The 21,479-nt window shown below is 34.6% G+C and overlaps 1 protein-coding gene, 1 long non-coding RNA gene and 2 pseudogenes across 6 annotated transcripts in view; all 4 read right to left on the bottom strand.

Moving 5' to 3' along the window:
- LOC147392359 (putative leucine-rich repeat receptor-like serine/threonine-protein kinase At3g14840) overlaps window positions 1-21,331 on the bottom strand; it is a 69,977-nt pseudogene extending 48,646 nt beyond the window's left edge. Inside the window, exons 1-2 of the transcript XR_015182653.1 lie at window positions 21,036-21,331; window positions 20,649-20,823 (exon numbers count right to left, since the gene is read on the bottom strand). The product of XR_015182653.1 is annotated as a putative leucine-rich repeat receptor-like serine/threonine-protein kinase At3g14840 (transcript). The remainder of the gene's footprint in view (window positions 1-20,648; window positions 20,824-21,035) is intronic.
- LOC147392358 (putative leucine-rich repeat receptor-like serine/threonine-protein kinase At3g14840) overlaps window positions 1-21,479 on the bottom strand; it is a 75,175-nt pseudogene that overhangs the window by 31,427 nt on the left and 22,269 nt on the right. The window lies entirely within an intron of this gene.
- Window positions 9,423-11,395, bottom strand: LOC147392361 (uncharacterized). Its single transcript, XR_015182661.1, has 4 exons — window positions 11,115-11,395; window positions 10,598-10,742; window positions 9,701-9,777; window positions 9,423-9,586 (listed from the first exon to the last, which is right to left on the bottom strand). It is a non-coding gene; the product is annotated as an uncharacterized LOC147392361 (long non-coding RNA).
- LOC147392360 (putative LRR receptor-like serine/threonine-protein kinase At5g63710) lies at window positions 12,050-15,362 on the bottom strand. Of its 3 annotated transcripts, XR_015182655.1 has the most exons (6): window positions 15,289-15,362; window positions 14,191-14,323; window positions 13,926-13,997; window positions 13,530-13,673; window positions 12,489-12,560; window positions 12,050-12,382 (listed from the first exon to the last, which is right to left on the bottom strand). XR_015182655.1 is itself a non-coding variant. In XM_086457958.1 (5 exons), the coding sequence occupies exons 1-5, from the start codon at window positions 14,364-14,366 to the stop codon at window positions 12,313-12,315; spliced, it is 534 nt and encodes a 177-aa protein (XP_086314084.1). In that variant the 5' UTR covers window positions 14,367-14,732; the 3' UTR covers window positions 12,050-12,312. The 3 variants fall into 3 exon arrangements, 2 of the variants coding, with proteins under 2 accessions (XP_086314084.1, XP_086314085.1); XM_086457958.1 differs by lacking the exon at window positions 15,289-15,362 and having other exon boundaries at window positions 14,191-14,732; XM_086457959.1 differs by lacking the exons at window positions 13,530-13,673; window positions 15,289-15,362 and having other exon boundaries at window positions 14,191-14,733.

Genomic DNA, 21,479 nt, shown 5'->3' with positions numbered 1-21,479 from the left:
TCCGCTTCCATGCACAATAGGGCTGAATTCTCAAATATTAATTAAAATATGGAGGTAGCTGTCTAAATCACCCAACAAAGAGAGAAAGACTATCTAGTGATCATTTCCCAATGAGAATCTCTAGGAAATTTCTTTCCATATCATCCATTCAATTTATACTTGTTAGACAGTAGAATTACTTTTAACTTAAAAAAAGAGTCAAGAAAGCTTTGAATATATATATATTTTTTTTCCTGAAAGTCAATCTGGGATTAATATATTCCCAAATGGCCGAATTTACAAAAGGCTAATAATAAATTGATGCGGCAATCATATGCGGCTGATGTGGCAAAGGCGCAAATTGTTGATCTTTTTCCTTGTGTATCCCAAAGAAAAAGATCTATGGTTTTGTGCCCTTGTCACGTGTGCATGTTTCGTTGCGTCAATTTTTCACGCTATTTTGCTTGAAAATCAATCCAGGATTAATATAATCCCAAATGGCTGAATTTACAAAATACTAATAATATGTGACTGACGTGGGAAGGGCACAAATCTGTTGATCTCTTTCCTTGTGTATCCCCAAGAAAAAAATCTCTATGGCTATGTGCTCTTACCACGTGAGTATGTTTTTCCGTGTCGATTTATCATGGTTCTTTACAAAACTATCCATGTAAGGTGTTGCGTAATTCGTCTATTGGCATTATGTGATAAATTGACTCAAAAAAGACAGTAAAAATTCACTCAACCGATGTGGCATGCACACAAAATTACAGATTTTTCCTCGAGATACACAGGGAAAATCTCTATGGTTATGTGTAGTTAAGTTAATTTTGAATGGCTTTTCTCAGTGAAATCTCGAATTAGTCGTGATAATTGGACTCCCCCACGTAGTATACTCAAAATACTCTCTTGACGTGCCTTGTACTAAAATCATATATTTTATGCCTCGGGATACACATCAGCACATGCCACATTGGGGGAAGTGTATCCAGAACAAAAATATCTATGGTTCTAACACATGACACATCAGTGGAGAGTATTTCTTTTTTAGGATGACACATGGAGGAGTGAGAAAATCATTACACATCCCTAATTGAGATTAGTGTAGCAAAAAAGAGGCCTGATTTTTTAACTCAATCTGATAAGGGAACTCAAAAACTCATTGACGTGGCATGGTTAAAGAACCGTAGATTCTGTCCCTAGACCTGACCGATCTGACATCTGGAGTTGTGTATCCCAAGAGTACAATTATGTATCCCGAGTAAAAGAATCTACGATTTTTTTGCGCATGACAGGACGGTGAGTTTTGAGTCCAGTAGTCGTGTTGACTTCAAAAATCATTAGTCAGCGAAAAATTCTTAGCTTCACGTACATGCTGTCCACGTGACAGAAGGCACTGTTAGGAACCGTGCAAGTACACGTAACGGCGTCCTCAGCATTCAGGATCCATCCCAAGAGTCCGCTGCATGGATCTACGGAGAAGTTCCACTTCTTTCCCAACGTTTTCGCTATTTGTTTTAGAGCATCCACTGTAAAGTGTAAAGTAAACCAATCAAATAAAAAATAAAAATCGAAAAGACTCTGACACCCCTGAGATTACTCAAGAGTTAAGATACGATAAGGAAGGCTTTCTAAGAATTAAAGGGGTAGTTCAGTCACTCCATTTGTCTTCTTCATGTAGATAAGTAGTAGTATACTGAGAAAATTTATGAAATACCGAAAGTACCCACTCATGTATGAAGGTAAGTTTGGCAATCTGCAGGGAGATTTTTGGTCACAAATAGTTTGACAAAACGTACCTTCACTTGGATCTAGAGTCGTTGCTCCGAGTACTGCTAATGGTTGGAAGTAACTGAACCCAATAATGATCCAAACCAGTCCAACGTACATCATTAGATCCGATCTCTGATTGGAGAGAATTCTAATTAGGTAAATCTGGCCGTTGGATTGTATGATGTGGTGCAAAATGGGTTTTTTTTTTTTTTTTTTGGTGGAGAGATTTTTTGGAGGATGGAGGAGTGGAGAAGAAGAAACAAGTGGTAGAGACGAGAGAGGATAAACGCTGTTGTCAAACTTGCCAAGTATATAAGGCTGATAAGGTCCCAATAACTTGACTTTGGGACCGTAATTTCTCGGATTCTATCACATTATAAATGTTAGTTCCTTTAAATAATTACAAAATTGAATTATTTATCCAAATTAATAGAACTAATGAGATTTTATTGTTAATTGTAGATAAATAAAGCGCACGTGAAAGTTATCAAATCGTGAAACAACTACGGTTACAATACGCGAGTCGAAAGGAAGTTTCCAGAAAAACCTTGATCGATTTGGGCGCCATGTCACCGCGTCGCGGTTAGGCTTTGGTGCTCCTCGGTGATTTCGAGGAATTTGTCCTCGAGATTTTCATAGAAGCTTCCAATTGCTTCGGTGGTTGTAACTGAATGGGTAGTTCGAAGCGAATCATCCGAAAAGTTGACCCGATTACTCGAATACGAATGTTATAAATTGGAGGGATGATTTTAGAGAAGGAGTCTTCTCCTTGCTCTCTTCTTCTCTAATTTTTGATTTTTCCTCTCTTTAATTCTCTGTAATTTTCTATTAAAAGAGCTCTTGAGTATAGTAAGAACATCAAGAGTGCTCAATTCTTTATCTTTGTAATTTGTTGGAGAGCTATAAATAAGGATTTTAGATTGATCATCATCTTCTTCACCCATGTTCTTCATTCTGTTATTAATTTCAGCAATATGAATCTTGCGATGATCGGCTAGACTCTCCGTAGAGAGGTCAAGAATGTCGGAGCAATTTCATCCTACTTATGTTGTTTTAAATTCTTTCTTTCTGCTTTATGTGTTAATTCTGAAATTCCTCTTAGAACAAGACTAGCAAACTTATACATTCAAATCAAGCTTAGATAATTGTTACTTAGATAAGCTCAAGAACAATCATACTATGTGAAGAATTGAAGTATAAGTCAGCTACACTTGTTTGAAGTTGGAATTCTCATGAATACTCTTTGGTTACCATTAATGTTTAACTCGATTTATCTTGCGATCCATGAGCAATGACTTGCTACGTGGATCGAGTTATAATTAGAACAAATCAGCATTTTGGATGAATTACAAAGGTTGAATTGACCTCTCCAAGCCCTCTTTCTTATATCCTCAATCTCTATTTGTAGTTTCAATTTCATTTACAAATTAGTTGTTAATTTCTTTTCTATTTTTAAACAAATCAATTTTGTTTTTAAGAAAAATCTGTTTTCCAATTCTGTTTTTGACTGTTTATCCGAATGAGTTTTTGAATCCAAACTGTCCCTGTGGAACGAATTCGACTTGCCCAAAGTCTTAATTCACATCTCTATCTCTGCATCTATTTAGCAAGCTTTACAACCGATCAAAGGCTATTTATAAACTCTGAAAAGTTCAATCGCCCCACCTACTTATATTTATAACACACTAATTGTTGGGAAAACTACCACACAATGTATAATATAATCACAGCAAAAATTAAACCCTTTCCCTCTTTGAGTGACAAAAATAGGCTAAAAATATTCAACCAATATTAACACCACTATTATACCGAATAATACCAATCCAAGTTCAAGATAATCCAACTAAGCAAAATAAACAACCACAAGCAACAACACAAGATTTTTAGCGTGGAAAACCCTTCAAAGTGAAGGTAAAAATCACGGGACTTGTCTCGGTAGTCCACACCAAAATCTTCCACTATCAACAATAATAGGTTACACCAAAGTTCTCTCAAGATCAATCTAGAGGCTCACAAGATCACAATCAACATCAAGAATACATATTCTTGGTTCAACAATACAATAAACATCATCTAATAAAGATGGATTCCACAAGAAAACAAAAAAAAGGAAAAGTTTAGGTCTCACCAATGAAATCTCTCAATAGAGATGAAAAGAGAAGTTAATTTGGAAAAATAAACCGGTGGAGTTGTAGAGTTTATTGCAAGGATTCTCCACTCAAAATTTGAGCTAAATCGGACAAAGTTTGCCCTTTAATCTTCTTGTCCTAACTTTCCAAAGTCCACCCTTTTTCTTTTCTCTTTCTTTCAACCTTGCTCTTTTCTTTTCTCCCTTTTTGTAACCCAAAAACAGCAGCCCCAACTAAAGAACTAGCTGCTGTCCCCTTTTTTTTTTGTTAAGTTGAATGGGTTTTGCCCTTATTCTTTTGGGTGGCCCACATGAGGTGGACCCAGCCCAACACTAATAATTAAAGGATTTTGTTAACATGTGCCCTAAGGTCACACTTTAAGCGGCCTTAAATACGCTTTGGAAGTTGAATTTATGGGTAAGAGATTTTAAGATGGGCTGATTTTTTGTGAGGATGATCTCTGTGATGAGGAAATCATCCTCACCAAAAATCAGTTCATTCCGAAAATTTTAACCTCGTCAAAAGTGATTTATAAAAATCGGATGGTCCACAATTCTTCAGTTAGCAATTTTGGAATGAGCTGATTTTTATCCTTACAAAAAATTTGCCCATTCTGAAACTTCTAACCCCTATTTTCAAAACTGTTTGGCACAATGTTCCTTTGAACACTACCCATATATATATATATATATATATATATAGGGAAATGTTCAGCAACAAATATTTTTCAAAACATGGGTTAGAGATTTTGGAATGGGCTGATTTTTGGTGAGGATGATCTCTACGGTGAGGAGATCATCATCACCAAAAATCAGCCCATTCCAAAACTTTTAACCCCATCAAAAATGATTTACAAAAAATAGATGGTCCACGATTTTTCAACTTGTAAACTGGGGCTAGAAGTTTTGGAATGGGTTGATTTTTGGTGAGGATGATCTCCTTACTGTAGAGATCATTCTCACCAAAAAGCAGCCCATTCCAAAACCTCTAACCCATGTTTTGAAAAATGTTTTGTCAAAATGTTTGTTGTTGAACGGGACCTATATATATATATATAGGATGGCGTTATTACGACCCCCATCACGACCCACCGTTTGTCTTATATGGGCAAAAATGTTTGGAATGGGCTGATTTTTTGTGAGGATGATCTCTGTGATGAGGGGATCATCCTGGCAAAAAATCATCCCATTCCAAAACTTCTAACCCCATCAAAATTGATTTACAAAAATTGGATGGTCTAAAATTTTTCAACTTGTAAACATGGGGTTATAAGTTTCATAATGAGCTGATTTTTGGCAAGGATGATCTCCTCACCATAGAGATCATCCTCACAAAAAATCAGCCCATTCCAAACATTTTTGCCCATATAAAACAAGATGGTGTGTCGCAATGGGGGTCATAATGGGGGTCTACGGAACCGACCCATATATATATATATATATAGATATACAATAATAACAAAAAATTATTGGAGCTAAGATGTCTACAATGATAACAAAACCCTAACAACAAATCAATTGTAATAATTTGAAAAATGCCAAAATACTTGGAAAATATGCCAAATAAACAAATACCCATATTCAAAAAAATTACATAAACAATATAATTAAAAAAGGCTGAAAGACTTTACATGTGCTCTCTGTCAACCATATTTCCGAGCTCTGGAGGAATTTAAGAGAGTTGGTTCAAATTTATGTTCTTGAAAAATTGAATATTCACTTAGAAGAAACTCTTGGTCAAACATTTTGGTGTAATAAAATTAAAATAGATGAAAAGAAGCACAAAATTTACAATGTTTTCATCTATTTTATATATAGGGGGCGGTTCAAGGGCCACATGAGAAAACATATGAAAAAACTTTCGTTTTTCAAAATAAGAGTTAGAGGTTTTGGATTGAGCTGATTTTTAGTGAGGATGATCTCTATGATGGGAAGATCATCCAAAAAAAAAAAAAAAATCAGCTCAATCAGAAACTTCTAAATCCATCAAAAGTGATTTACAAATTAGTGATAAAAATTGGTAAAAATCGACGGTCCACATTCTAAATCACTTTTAATGGGGTTAGAAGTTTCAGATTGGGCTGATTTTTTTTTTTTTTTTGGATGATCTTCCCATCATAGAGATCATCCTCACTAAAAATCAGCTCAATCCAAAATTCTAACCCATATTTTAAAATTTTATTAAAAACGAAAGTTTTTACATATGTTTTCTCATATGGCCCTTGAACCTGACCCATATATATATATATAGATATATATAGGGAAATGTTCAGCACCCTAAGTTTTACCACACACTTTAACAAACGTTTTTTGTCCTACATGGGTTAGAAGTTTTGGAATGGGCTGATTTTTGGTGAGGATGATCTCTATGATTAGAAGATCATCCTCCCCAAAAATCAGCCCATTCCGAAATGTTTAGCCCCATGTTTACATGTTGAAAACCGTGGACCGTCCATTTTTTGTAAATCATTTTTGATGGGGTTAGAAATTTTGGAATGAGTTGATTTTTGGTGAGGATGATCTCCTCACCATAGAGATCATCCTCACCAAAAATCAGCTCATTCCAAAACTTCTAACCCATGTAAGACAAAATACGTTTGTTAAAATGTGTGGTAAAGCTTAGGGTGCTAAACGGGACCCATATATATATATATATATATGGAAATGTTTAGCAACAAACATTTGGCAAAACATTTTTCAAAACAAGGGTTAGAGGTTTTGGAATGGGCTGATTTTTGGTGAGGATGATCTCTACAGCGAGTAGATCATCATCACCAAAAATCAGCCCATTCCAAAACTTCTAACCCCATCAAAAATGATTTACAAAAAATGGACGGTTCATGATTTTTCAACTTGTAAACTGGGGCTAGAAGTTTTGGAATGAGCTGATGTTTGGTGAGGATGATCTCCTCACCGTAGAGATCATCCTCACCAAAAATCAGCCCATTCCAAGACCTCTAACCATGTTTTGAAAAAGTGTTTGCCAAAATGTTTGCCAAACTGTTGGCCATTGAACGGGACCCTATATATATATATATATTTATTTATTTTTGTAACTAAAAATTGATCCAATAAGATTTAACCATGGTCTGACTAATTTAAAAAAAAAAAAAAAAAATAGTTCAATCATCAATTGAGTTTGTAAAATATTGGGTTGAAGAGGACTAATTTTTGGGTGAATTACCATTTTGTGAGCTGAAAATAAGTTATTTACGACTCTAGCTCATTGTTCGTTTTAATTATCAAAATGTGAATATTCAGAACGAATTCTATGTTTTATTGTTTATGTTTTAGTAATTAAAATGAACAGTTAGCCATAAACATAAATTTGTCAAAAGTTAGAGCACTTTTTTCTTAAGTAGACCTAAGTTTTAGAAGAAAAAACAAAGAGTTTTGGATATAACATAGAAGATGAGGGCGTTTTGATAATTTTCTTTGTTTTAGAACTACAAATATTATATGAGAAAGCAAGAATTTCAGTCAAAAGTTTCGTATATGAAAACTAACAGAATCATTAGGGAGAAAAGTCTAGGAAAGTTTATCATTAGGGAGAGAAGTCTTGGAAAGTTTTTCCTCACAGACAACTTTCTATGGTCAATTCCGACTAATGAATGATACCATGCGGAGAAGAGCTTGTTTTACTTAACTACGCTTTCAAACATTTAAAAATATCTTCACCCTTCCAAATAAAATCATTCAAAAATATCTTGCAAGAACATGTCTCATCTTTTACTATCACATATCATGTGTGTGACATTGGGGAAAGAAGGACCACTTATCCAAGTGGTAAGACCTTGTGGAGATTATTCCCAAGGTGAATAACATGAATATTTTTGTAATTTTCCTTCAATATATGCGGACCAATAGGAATATGTGATTTCGGTGGATCTACAAAATTACACATTTTGTGAAAGTCTCTACATGAATTTTTCAGCCTTTTTTTAAATAATTGGTGAATCACCGATATAATCAGTGCATTAGCATTTTAATCAATTATTCAACCGTTAAATCGCTTTACCTTTTATTTTACAAAAAAATTTCAATTTATTCCAAAAGTTTGGTGAATTTTGTGATTATGTTACTAATAATAATTTTTCCATGAAAATACATGTTCGTACATATATTCAAATTTCATTTATCTTGTTTTTTTTTCCAGTAAACTGGAAGGTGACGCGTACATGTCTCTCAAAGATTTATTTGTAAATTAAAATATTAATTAAAGGATGGTTTTGAAGATTATATAATTAAAAAAGATATTTTTATATTTTATAAAGTAACGAATATAATTTTTTACTTTGTAAAATGAGGAACTGCAATTTTCAAGATGCGAGATTGCAACTTCCTTGATTTTTTTTTTCTTTTTATCAAAAAGATTTGATTATATTAAGTTTAAATGGTAAAGTAGGGGCATTTTTGAAATTTAAATGTTGGTGTTGAAACCCATTCTCTCATTACAAGAGTTAAAAAAATTCCATAACTATTCTGACTGACAATCAAATAGGGCATAAATAAATGAATAAAAATATGAATTTTGATAATATGATGTTGTTTTTGGTGCAAGCTCTTGACGCCCCTTTCTCTCTCTTTCTCTCTCTTGGTCGGAGTAAAAAAAAAAAACTTTCTTATCTAATCACCTAACACTACGTCATAATACGTCAAAAACGACTGCCCCTACAATCGTAAAAAGAGTTGTTTTAAACGGAGTGGTTTTTTAAAAATGACTGTCCAAGACAGTCGGAAAAAAATGACTATCAAAGACAGTAAAAAAAAAAACGACACTAAAACAAGAATATAGCGACGGTCAACGACCGTCGCTATAGGGTATTTTTAAAAAAAAATATATATTTTACACCTGCCCCCCTTCACATGTTGCTGAATATTGGAAATACCCCTATGTTTTGACATTGATGACCTAGACCCCAACTAATAATATGAAAAGACCTAAATACCCCTTGTCTTCAACTTTCATAAATCTAACTAAAAATCATTAATGATCTCCCACTCCTGTTTCAAATCAACACTCACATTCAATTCAAACTAAAAATCACAAAGAATAATTCTGAAATATTAGACAGATATACAATCCATTAGAGGTAAACTTGTATCACCACTCTTTCAAATCAAATTCCTATTCCATCAACCTTTTGCAACACTTCTTAGTTGCTTCAACACTTGTTCGACAGCACAATCAAATGGCACCCATTACCACAAACAAAATATTATGTGGTGTCTACAACAAAATATAAGCACACTATTTTATTTTGGTTCAGAGAACAATCCAACATAAATAGGAGAGAAAATAAATTATATCAGTATTGGTGCATCTACACCCACCATATTGATACATGTTTCATCTTCTTGGTCAATGATAAAGAAATTGAATTACATTCTCTCTGACCTACGAAACACCCCTCATTGGAAAAAATAGCCATTTAATCAGAGCTTGCATCTTACACAGAGTACAGGATCCTGACCTGTCAGACTTAAGCAATGACATCTTGACGAGACTTCCAAAACGTTCAATCAATTCACTCTCCAATTCTCTACGATCTTGGAAATTGGGCAAAACAGAAAAAGTAAAGAAGATGCTTTAAGGGATGTGCATACACACTATGTAACAGCAATGGCGCGTACCTTTCCCTCATAAAGGTGGTAAAACATTAGCAGGACGTAACCAGCATTTGGAGATGTCTTCTCAAGATTTCCCTTCAAAAATGTATAGCAGCAGAAAATCAAGTATTAGAAATTGATCAGCTACATTTTGTGTGTAGAACTGGCTGCTTAGATTGAACACAAAAGCAGCAAGACAAATGCAAATACCGGGTGATTAACTCGCTGAAGTACATGAAACATGAAAACAGCTAATGAATCGAGAGAGAACGGATTTGATTCAGTTCCTGCACATTTCAAACGATTATGAAATTTCAATCCAACAAATCAAAGTTGCTAACATGACATCAGTAGCTTCTTCATGGTATTACTTCTTAAGTAGATGAAAATCCATTCACTACTTATTAGTCAAAAAGCAACAGGACATTAAAACCTTAAGGCAAGAGAAAATGATGGTGAGATGGCACTATGACGAGTTTCCAATATTTTAACTAGATGCAATCGTTAAATTACAGTTTTAGCACTAACCTAGGTAATATGGCATTGTGACAACAGTGGTTAACCAAAATTTTGATTTCATCTAGCTTTGAGTAACTTTCAGTAAGCTAAAATATTGGAAAGAGAATAAAAACATAACGATGAAAGAATGCGGGAGAATATTTGATGAGTTTCTAAACGCCACAACTATCAGTTGGCCAATCAGTCATCAAACCTTTAACCCAAAATATTTGGGGTTGGCTGGATCAACCAAGTGATTGATATGAAGGATTGGGACTTGTGGTTGGAGTTGGAGACAACTAAGTTTTTACATGAATTGCCACGCTGAACCGACCCTTATGTCATGATTTAGGACCACCAGTGCAGGGGAAAAGCTCTACTTTGTTACAAAATGAAGCTGTCAAAGAGAGTGATAATGCTGTACACAAAAGAAGATCCAGGCTTTAAGGGTTGGGTTTTTTGAGGAATTTGTCTTTAGCTGGGAGGCTTTGTGCTCCAACTAAGGGGCTGTTTGTAACTTTTCTTGTAGAGATTGGTCATCTCGACCTCATGTTTGTTTTCATTAATAAAATATGTTTAATTATTTAAAGAAATAAAATAATGCCGTACATGAACAAGGATGAGACAGACTTCAAATCACGGTGTATGATCTTCAGATTGCAGTGCTCATGTAAATACTCCAAGCCATGGGCTGTACCAAAAGCTACACGTTTCCTTGTGGGCCAGTCCAGACCTCTCTCCCCTGGTTTTAAATCTGTAGGAAGGATTGAAAAGTTACTTAGATTAATGCTGAAGTATACTAACCCTAGAATAAATACAACTTCCTCATAGGATGTAAGATATGTCAAAGTTACAAAATTGAAATGATAGAAAATAAATGTTGATCACTTGATTATGATACATGTTATCGAAGAGGAGGTAAGGCAATACAAAATCGAAAGAAAATGAAGAAACTCTGTGCACACTGGTTTTCTCATTGATGTAAATCAAGAAGCATAGATTGAAGAGAATGATATATTAGGGATTTTTAATTTGTTTAGGTTATATTATAATTTTGGTTCTTTGTTAGATTTGATGGTTAAGATTTGTGACCATCAATGCTACTTATAGCTTATGAAGGAGATACCTCTTAAGCAATACGCAACACTGAGATTTTGCATGAATGGACAAACAAGAATTCTCTCTGATGAGGTTGTACAGAACCCAATCAACCGCAGAAGATTGCGATGAACTGCTACACTTATTAGCTCAACTTCCCTTTGGAATGCAGCCTCTCCACCAGACGTTTGACAGCAACCTTTGTATTGTCTAAGAGAACACCTATGTAAACTTTTCCGAAGCCCCCTTGCCCAATAACGTTATTCTCACTGAAATTTTCTGTTGCAATTTGGAGCTGTCGCAATGAAAATTTTCCGAAGCAAATTTTGCATTCGTCTTCACCTGTTATATAAAACGCAGAGGTTTAGGGAAAAAAAAAGTATGGAAACATCATAATGGACTAATTTAGAAGTAATATTGTGAAAATGCAGTTAATATAATATAAAATTTTCACCCGACACTTCGTTAATTCAAAAAAAAAAAAAAAAACCCCACTAAAGTTGACTAGAAAACCCATAACATGAAGTTTTTCCAATTTGTTGCACATGAATTAATGCCCAGTCAATATTTTGCTCCGTTGTGCGTATTTCTCCATTAATTCTTTTTTATTTACAGGAACAATCAAGGCATAATTCAAAATAAAGAATTTTTTATATGAGTTCCTCAGAACTAGGGAGCAATAGACCAGCCACAACTATGTTTTAGAGTGATACGAAATATTTAAAAAACAACTAAAGAAAAGATTTATCAAAAAACAAAAAAAACTAACGAAAACATTTTCAAGTAATGAAAAATGCAATTCATAGACCAAATTACCAGCAACGTCAACAAAGACATCACACTTTTCGTGTACTTGACGGTATAGATATACAAAGATGGCCCCAATTATCAGAAGAAGCACAACTCCTCCCTCCCGCAGCACCAACTACAACTCCGAGTTTCGACGCGCTCCCACACGTGTGTGTTTGTGTGTGTGTGTGTGTGTGTTTTGCCTTTTTTGCTTGCTAATGACATTTATTATTTTTTCGAAGAAATTATTGTAATGTATCACTCAACGAAGGACCATATAGCTGACCACTAAACTCAGGTCCATACCATCATGATAATAGCAATGAGAACATCACACTCTTAACATGTAAGCATTCACATGTGCTTATTGATTAAGAACACATTTAACATAACTTTAATAAAAATAAAATGACATTAAAAAGAGATGTGTAATAGATTTACTTAAACATTGAAACTGAAAACAGTTGTGTTGGTATTCTCCCAATAAAGCTGTTGGATGAAAGATCCCTGTGAGCATTAAAACTCATAATTACTACGAATGCAAGAATATTGCACAAGAGGAGCAACGATTAAACAAGACCGACAGTAAGATAGAAGGTACACAGTTTCTTACAATTCCACTAATCCAGAAATATTTGTGATTGAATCAGGAATAGATCCACTTAAGTTGTTCCCACTTATTACCCTGGATTAAAAGCAATATTGAACTTTAGACCAGAAAGAAACTGAAATATACAGTAAAAATTGAAGAGAGAAGAATTAGCCTCGCTAACACTTGCAATAGCATTCACATAGGTTCAAGATTACATAAATCCGTTCAATGGCTTATAACAGCACAGGAGATAACAAAGGAGCCAACTATACTTAACATAAAGCCCGAAAAGAAAACTAGACGGTAACTTGATCCTCCTACATCATTTATTGAACTAGAAAATAGGTATCAAATTTTCCCGGCATGGATAGATTCAGAGACTGACTAACTTTGGATAGGGCCTTTGTAAGACTATTTGCAACATGTTCCCTTGAATTCTTGTAGACTATAAATTGGTGACTTCAACAACTTGCACTTCTCAAATGACAATCCACTCCAAAAATTTCCTATAACACGTCTAGAATTATCCTAGCTCTACTCTTGATACATGCGACAAACACTTGGAGTTTTCTATATTCTTTGGTTAATGATAATAAAAAGGGAAAAAAAGGAGAGAAAAATTATCTATCAAACGGTTATGCTAGTAGCTATGCAGGTGAAGTTTAGCTAAATTTCCTTAATGGGTCGTGGAAATGTAAGAGATTGTAAGGGACCAAACTACCATCAACATAAAACCAAAAGTCAAATAGACACTATATTACATTCTCTTATATATTCACTTAAGTTTTCTTAACTAAATTTACTCTTTTGTCTAGTTTAGATGTTTGAGATACAAAGGAAAAGCTTGCAACATAACCAAAACAATCGTAGCGAAGGCCAACATGTAGTTTTCTGAATATTTTGGTGAAGAATGACACATTTTAAATGTTTTTCTATGCCAAAATCATTTTTCAGAAAACTACATGCTGCAAATCAAACAGAACCTACATATATGAAATGGGTGATCATATAAGTTTCAGTGTCTGAAGTTCAAATTTAAAAGAAACAGAGCAAAAGGCTTACAAATGCTTTAAATTGGAAAGTTGACCCCAAGTAGTAGGCATAGACCCACGGAAACTATTGTTAGCAAGATTCAAGTTTTCTAGGTGTGCCATACTGTCAAGGTAATCAGGTAATACACCATAAAGATGATTATTCTGTAATTCCCTGCACAAAGTTGATGATAAATTTTCATTAATTAAGTACTATAGAACTACAAATTGTACTTGAGAAACGAACCATTGACACAAAACTGAACAATTTTACAATGGTTGAACTTAGTTTTAATATCAGCCAACACATTTCAAAGCAAACAAAATTTACTCAGTTAGAAAGAAGTATCTTTCGTTAAGTACAAGAATATTGAATAAATACAACCCATAATATAAGAAATGCTACTACATCAGGAAGAGAACTTACAAGCTAACCAAGAACTTCAGTTTGGTAATTGAAGGTGAAAGAGTTCCAGAAAATCCCTTTGATGCCAAACTCCTGCAAATGGGGCATTCAGAAACTAAATGTACTGTAAAATATGCACAAATTGAGACCATAAAGGTAATAGGCAATGTCAATTAAATATGAATGGGAGATGCAACCATTGTCATCCACTTGCCAGCAAGCTTACTGAATGTTGGAATCATGAATGCTTTTGAAAGTAATATGGAAGTAAGAAGGATGCACTTACAAGGCTACGACATTTCCATTCCTACAAGTGACATAAGACCAGCTAAAGCATGGGCTTACAAAGTTAACATTCCAATCAGTAATTCTCTTATTTGAATCATTTATGGCTTTTAAAAGCTCAATTAAAGCTTCACCTGAAACATTAGCAAACAAGAAAAAAAATACAACACTATCCATCAAGTAGAGTCAAAATGTCTAACAGGATGGATATGTAATAAATAGGCAGTTATGACTATCATTGCTTTTGGTGCAAGTGAAAACTATAATATGAAATGTTTTTTAATCTGAAGTATATTTTAAGGAGGCCTTTTGTGCTTTCTTAGATATTTCCATGGTTATAGGTATGAAAAATATACAAGCAGGACTAGACAAGGTAATGGAAAATTGTGATGTCTGATCATAGATGATGTGATGTGAGTGTTATGAGATATCAAGATTACTATCCGAATGACTAAGAAGACATTATTTCTCTCTTCCCCTCCCTTCTGTCAAATTTCAAAAACATTGTGGGCATGAGATTGTTATGTTACTCAATTATTAAGAAGTTTTACTTGCTAAAATTATTTCTGGGAATGTATTCTATTTAACTATTATACTAGTTATCTTATTTCCTCTGAATGTATTCATGACAGGAAAATATTGGCAGAAGGTTGCTGATGAACGCAGAAGAAAACCATATGCCATAACCCTCGTTGACAAAAATGCACCAAATGAAGAAGTCTGGAGGTAGGTAACATTTTGCCTCTCTGTGTGAATTTGCATGTGTTGATTGGTACCAAAAGATTGGTGATGGCCATTTTTTTCTTTTCATGAAACATGATTTGGAAGTAAAAAATCACAAATCCATTACTCCGAATCTAAAAGTGAAGGATGATATTAAGAATATAATTAGTATTTAAAAAGTGTTTGCAAACTTCTATAGTTTGGTACTTTAGTTACTACAAAAGTTTATTAGTCTTTATTAGGAGAAATGTCCTACATTTAAACCAAATGAACAAAGTCAATAAGAACATGGAGAAAATCCAACCAACCCATGAAAATGTCCTACATTTTGAAATAGTTATCTTTGACATTTGGGAAGTGTAATTGGGCAGCATACCGAATGTCTGATTGATCTGAATGCATGAAGGTCTTCTTTTGCTCCTTATCAATAGTGTCAACAGTCCTTAGGCCTATCAATAAGAACAAAAATGTACAAAACAAATAACTGAGCTCACATCCTGGAGAAAAAGGTGGTCAAAATAAAAACTGAAAAAAAAAAATAAATAAATAAAAACAACACCACAATATCCACGGTCACTTTGTATATTTTTTATTCATATAGTTTCCCGTTTATCCTTTCTCGGCAATCAAGATCAAACAGAGAACCTATGAACATCATCACAATACAATAAGATTTTAAGTTATTTTGATTAGATTATTAAGTCAGAAACTAACATGTAAATCTAGTTTGAGTTTTTCAGATGTAACAACGCCCTGGATTGAAAAACATAGCATCTAAGAGGTTTTCCACTTGAAATGCATCAAATCGAAATCTTGACACTTGAAATAGATGTTTATTCACTTTTTTTTTTTGATAAGTAATGTTTATTCACTTTCAAAGGTTCCAAATCCAAAAATTATAACAAAAACATGAAGAAACAGAAAGTAACCCTAACTGACCTTGAGATCTGATTTCAGTCAATGGAGTTTCTGAAACCGAACTTGCAAGTAAAAACAGGCTGCCTTCTATTCCTTTGGATAGGGTTTGAACTTGACCATCAAGGATCTGAGTCTCCGGATGAATCAGAGGGATTGTAACCGTTTTATGAGGAAAGTTCTTGATTTTGATCTTGCAAAAACATGGAGAACTTGAAGGTGAACGCCAGATCGAGGAGGTTTCGAAGCTATGGGGATCTTCAGAGCTAGATTTCCAACAAGGATTCGAACGAAAGGACAAGGATCCACAAACCCTAGATCTGGAATGCTGTGGAGAGAGAGTGCGTGCGAGAGACAGATACATACATAGAGTGTGAGAGAACGCAAGAGCGAGGACGAGTGAACGAGAGACCGAGGACAAGTGAACGAGAGTTGAGGGCGAGAGAGAGAGAGAGAGAGTGAACAAGAGACCACAGAGACAGAGAGTCGTTTATCTCTCTCTTTTAGAATGGCTATTGGCACCCCAACTTTTACTTCTTCCGTAGAAACGACGGTTAAACGACAGATTAAAACTGTCGCAATTAACGACAGTCTTAAGCAGTTGTTTTTAGCGCAATTACGGTGTCGCGAAAAATGCAATATGACGTGGTGTAATGACATTCAAAAATATTATCTGATGCAATGGAGTTGTAGAGGATAAAATTATATTTAAAAAGTAGTTCTTTTTCATCGTTGAATTTTATTTTTAAATTTGAGTACTCATTGATCGTCTATTTTCGATATTTTAGATCAAGTTCGAAAAATAATATATATTTTTTTGAACATGAATATTTTTATGAAATTTAAAATACTATGTTGTTAGATTCTCAATGTGATGATGAATGTGGGATTAATGACTCTTTTCAAGGTTTGAAAACTAAAAATATAAAGATTAATGCTGGAGTGATTTCAATGAGAGACATCTCGACATGGTAGTGCGCGCATGCCCGTAGATGCATTTTCTCCAAGATTGAACACAATCCAAAATTAAATCTTCTAGCAATGGGCAAGAAAGATAAGGTCTCTCTGTCGTTGATGTCATTCGTGCCCCATGTCAAATCATTTGTTCACGTTAGTGGTGAGCGCAAAAACCGTGACATATTATCGGTAATCTAAACATAAAGAGGGTCATTAAAGGCAAAGGAGAAAGAGACCAATCAGCTGTATCTCCAGCTCTTAAAGTTTGTGGGCCCATCCATCAATTACGACTTGTTACGTTCGTATGAAATTAATGATTCCTCACCTGCTCGCAAGAAAAAAATTTCATCATCCATATACCTTTAATTGCAACCGTTGATTCTTTATAATGAACATCGACTTACATCAACAGTCAAATTTACTTAATCCAAAAGTTGAACCCTCGATATTTTTAGTAGTTCATAAGGTACAATTGTAGCGTACACAAACAAGTGGGAATTTGTTGTTGGGTGGCTATGATGTTAAACGAAAATGAGAGTAGGGTCCTTGGTTGGTTCCACATATACCCATAGCTGGACCAAAATAAAATTTCAGTTTCGATTCCTATCGGTTTTGGTTCTATATATGAAAACTTTGAAACCAGAGCCGACCCTTCAATACCTGATACTCATCAAGTACTCATCATGTACCCATTAAGATAGATAATTATTTTTTCAATAAGAAAAAAAAAAAAAAACAAGTATTCGATGAAATAGAAAATTATTTATAAATATAATAATTTAACTTGTAATGCTTCAATTTGAAGTTAGAAACTGAATTCTTTAAGCAATTGAAAAATAAAATCATTGAAAATAACGGTACGTGCCATGTATTTCTTTTTGAAATAATATAATACGTGAAAAATGAATGTATGTCCCCTTCCTAGGGATTATCAAAATTACTAGATTAAGGTAATCAGATTCTTTTTAATCAAATCCAACTCGTAAACTTGTTCAAAAATGTAAGCAGGCCAGCCTTTCTGGCCAAACCCCTTTTATTGTTATCTGTAACGGTTCAATTACCTTGATCGACCTCTCTCTTACTCCTTCAAAGTGGTTCGACTACAATGGTTGACCCCTCATCATGATTCATCTAGGTGGTTCAATCCCTTGACCAACCCTTTATTATGGTACATCTAAGTGGTTCGGCCTCCTTACGAGATTCGACCCCTCTATTTCTAATCCATAGATGGTTCGACCTCCATATGGGAGTCGACCCCTCTCTCTCCAATCCGTAGGTGGTTTGATCTCCTTATGGAAGTCGACCCCTCTCTCATATATCATAGGTGGTTTGGTCTCCCTTTAAGTACCTGACCCTTCTTTCAAATACTTAAAGCAATTCAACCAAATTCTATCAGCATCAACAATTACTATTGCTTCTTCTCTTTCTCCTGCTATTGTTTTTTCTCCTTTCTATGCTCCTTCTTAGTAGTTGATGTTACTGTTTTTTTTTTAAAATATTTTTTCCTACTCCTACTAAGTAGTTGATGCTACTACTACTTCTCATTTTTCTACTCTTGCTCAATGATTGATATTACTTCTACCTTTTCTCCTATTGTTGGATTATTCTAAAGAGATGACATACTACGGGAATTGTGTAAAGTTACATAAGTAGCAACATAACAAAGTATTATAACTAGTCACTATAAAACTATCCATGTAGCAAAGGCCATTACAACATGCTCTACGACCAAGGTAAAACAGATATAACTCGATTGAGTCAACTCGAGAAATTGAATAATCACCAAGTTGGAGTTGTTATATATTTAAGGTCACTCCTCATCTTCTTTTATAGGTTATAAGAATCACGAGGAATGGATCTTCATTACCATTAGAGCATTACGGGTTTCTATTACCATAAATATTAGATAACATGAGTGAGTGGTTACAACTGAGTTTAATACTGCCATTAATAAGTCCACTTTATAAATGAGGAGGCCTTACACACAACTCTAGTGTTCTTATTTTTTTCTTACTTTATAATTTTTATCAAGTACTAACTTAATTGTCGGAAGCTTATTGGCTAACATAACACTAGTGTCTTTTCAAGTAAAGACAAACGAAGAAAACGATTCAAAACAAGAAGATTCAATGGAGAAGATGATTTGAAATTTAGAGGGTTATTGGAGAAGAATACCAGAAAGTCACATTAATTGTAGTGTGGATCTAAAGGAGTGGAAGATCCAAATGATCCCCCACATTTACTATTATAATGAGAGAAGGTGGAGTTGAAGTGGTTTGACACCAAAATTTGAATGGTCATAAATGCCCCCAATTTTATATTTAACCTCAATATAATGATGGTCATTTTGGTCAAAAACTAAAAAAATTGTAATCACACGTTGCTTAGTTTTCAAAATTACAAAATATCTTTTTTACCATGTAATATTAAAAAACACTTCAATTAATATTTAAATTACAAATAAGCCTTTTTGATAAATGTGCATTTGCACATGCCACCTTTTGGTAAAATATAACGTTATAGCGAACTAAAAGGTAGCAAGGGCAAAAACATGCATCAAAAGGGTTTATTTGTAATTTAAAATATTTATTAAAGGGATTTTGATAGCAATTTATATAGTAAAATAGAAAATTTTGTAATTTTGAAAAGTAATTAACGTGATTAGGTCGTTGTGGATTACAATTTTCTTTGTGTATTTTAATATTAAAATGATCTTAATTATATTAAATTTAAATATAAAAGTGGGGGGCATGTATGAACACTCAAATTTTGGTGTTGAACCACTTCTACTCTGCTTGCTCTCATTATAATAGTAAGACATATTATAATAGATGGATTTGGATGGGGAGTGGACGCTTTTAATTAATTTAAGAGTCGTGATAATCTGATGCTCTTTTTTAAGATGCCCCTTACGCCCCCATCACATATCTGTAGATCATTTACTTCAAGATACACAAGAAAAAGATTTATGATTCTGTAACTACCAAGTCATGGAGCGTTTGGGGGGTGTCTAAAAAAAGGAGTGTCGGATTATCATTAGTCTTAATTTAACGGACTTGGCAACTTTTAATGAGTCCGACCTTGGAGCGGGCAGCCTGCTTCAAAATTTTGATAGAACTCTCTTCGCACTATGACACATGGCTTTTTTCATTTATTTCACACCCATATTTTTCATTAATATTTGGGATACCTCTTTAGAAATGCCACGTGTAATTCAAAGAAAAGGGTTCTACCAAAATTTTGAAGTCACTTCGTGAACAATTTTTTTCAATCACTGTATATTAATCATTTATAGTGTCCAACAAATGACTGAGATGGAAGTTTGTGGTAAAATTATTTGCTCACGAACTTTTTCTTCACAGATCTCACTATTCCGGATCAACCAAATCACATGAGCCTTCGTGTATTTAGAAAATCTCTCATTTACTAAAACTCTGTTAAGGCTCCATGTGTCATGCACGGAGAGTCTGTGATGCAGTGGCACTCTAGAGAAACCAAAAATAAATTTGCTCACAGTCCTCAGAGAATCCGGCGTGTATTGAATGACATCTCAATTTGCAGAGTTACCCTTGTTAGTTACAAAACTATCCTTCCTATGCTGGCGTGACACGTAACGGGGAGTCTGGGAGTACTGTGAGCAAAGAAAAATCACTCTCATAGAAACTAACGAAGACGACGCCGTTTCCCTACAAAAATCTATATATTTCTCTTCCCCACCTCAGCCTTTCGTTGGAGACTCATGGTCCAACGTCGTTTCACTCTAGAAGAATTCATAGAGTAACGAAGACGACGCCGTTTCCCTACAAAAAGATCAACATTTGCGAAAACTTAAAAAGAACGGATCGGTGTGTTAGTGTGACCTACATGCTGATAACGTGGCAAACGGTGCCGTTAGCGAAAGAACAGTTGCATTTGACGGCATTTTCGGATCCTGGGTCCGGATTTAACGTCATCCAACCCGACTCTCCGCTACATGGGTCCACGCCGAAGTTCCAGTCCGTCTTCCCTAACCTCTTCCCTACTTCTTTTAAAGCCTCCACTGTACAAAAAAAAAAAAAAAATTCCAAAAGACTGTAACACCCCTAATTACAGGAGACCCAAAAGGGTATTTTAGTCACTAAATCTTGAACCACGCACCACACATTTGTTTCGTCAGGTAGATTAGTAGACTGAAGCATTTTATGAAATACCGAAAATACCCACATCACTGGTGGGAGGTCTTAGGCAAGGAAAAAAAAAAAAAAGCCTTACCTTCATAATGAGGAAGAAGAGTCGCTCCGAATGAAAGTGATATGAAGTAACCGAACCCGATAACCCAAATACAGAAAATCCACCCAACTAGCATCGTTAACTTCCTGGCTTTTCCTTTTGGATCGTTAGATTTCGAGATCTTTCATCAACTGAACAGAATTTTGATGATGATGTAATTGTATCCGTTGGATTCTGATGGTGAGCTTAGAGGTTGTGTTACTAAACGGGTTTGAAGCTGTGGAAAGATTTTTAATGGAGAATGGAAGAGAGGAGGAGAAGGAAGAAGAAGTGGTGGAGGCTTCATCCCGTCAGGTGTACGCCATTATACTTCTAGTTGTCCTTCACTTATTTCTCGACAATAAAGTGTTCGAGTTAATATTTTTATTTGGGTGATTTGGACATATCCCTTCATGTTTTGGTTAATATTGTACGTATCCCTTCACT

The sequence above is a fragment of the Akebia trifoliata genome, chromosome 11 (genome assembly GCF_017979445.1).
Source record: "Akebia trifoliata isolate Shusen 1 chromosome 11, ASM1797944v1, whole genome shotgun sequence".
Taxonomy (NCBI): domain Eukaryota; kingdom Viridiplantae; phylum Streptophyta; class Magnoliopsida; order Ranunculales; family Lardizabalaceae; genus Akebia; species Akebia trifoliata.
The sequence above is the reverse complement of the archived record's forward strand: the minus strand, read 5'-3'. Positions and strand labels throughout refer to the sequence as shown.

Excerpts from the sequence above, each read along its gene's own strand:
- LOC147392360 (XM_086457958.1), bottom strand. The coding sequence starts at position 14,366 with ATGGATAGTGTTGTATTTTTTTTCTTGTTTGCTAATGTTTCAGGTGAA. Across the intron at positions 13,674-13,925 it reads CTGAAGTTCTTGGTTAGCTT|GGAATTACAGAATAATCATC; the intron begins GTAAGTTCTCTT and ends AACTTTGTGCAG. Across the intron at positions 12,383-12,488 it reads ATTTCTGGATTAGTGGAATT|GGATCTTTCATCCAACAGCT; the intron begins GTAAGAAACTGT and ends TAATGCTCACAG.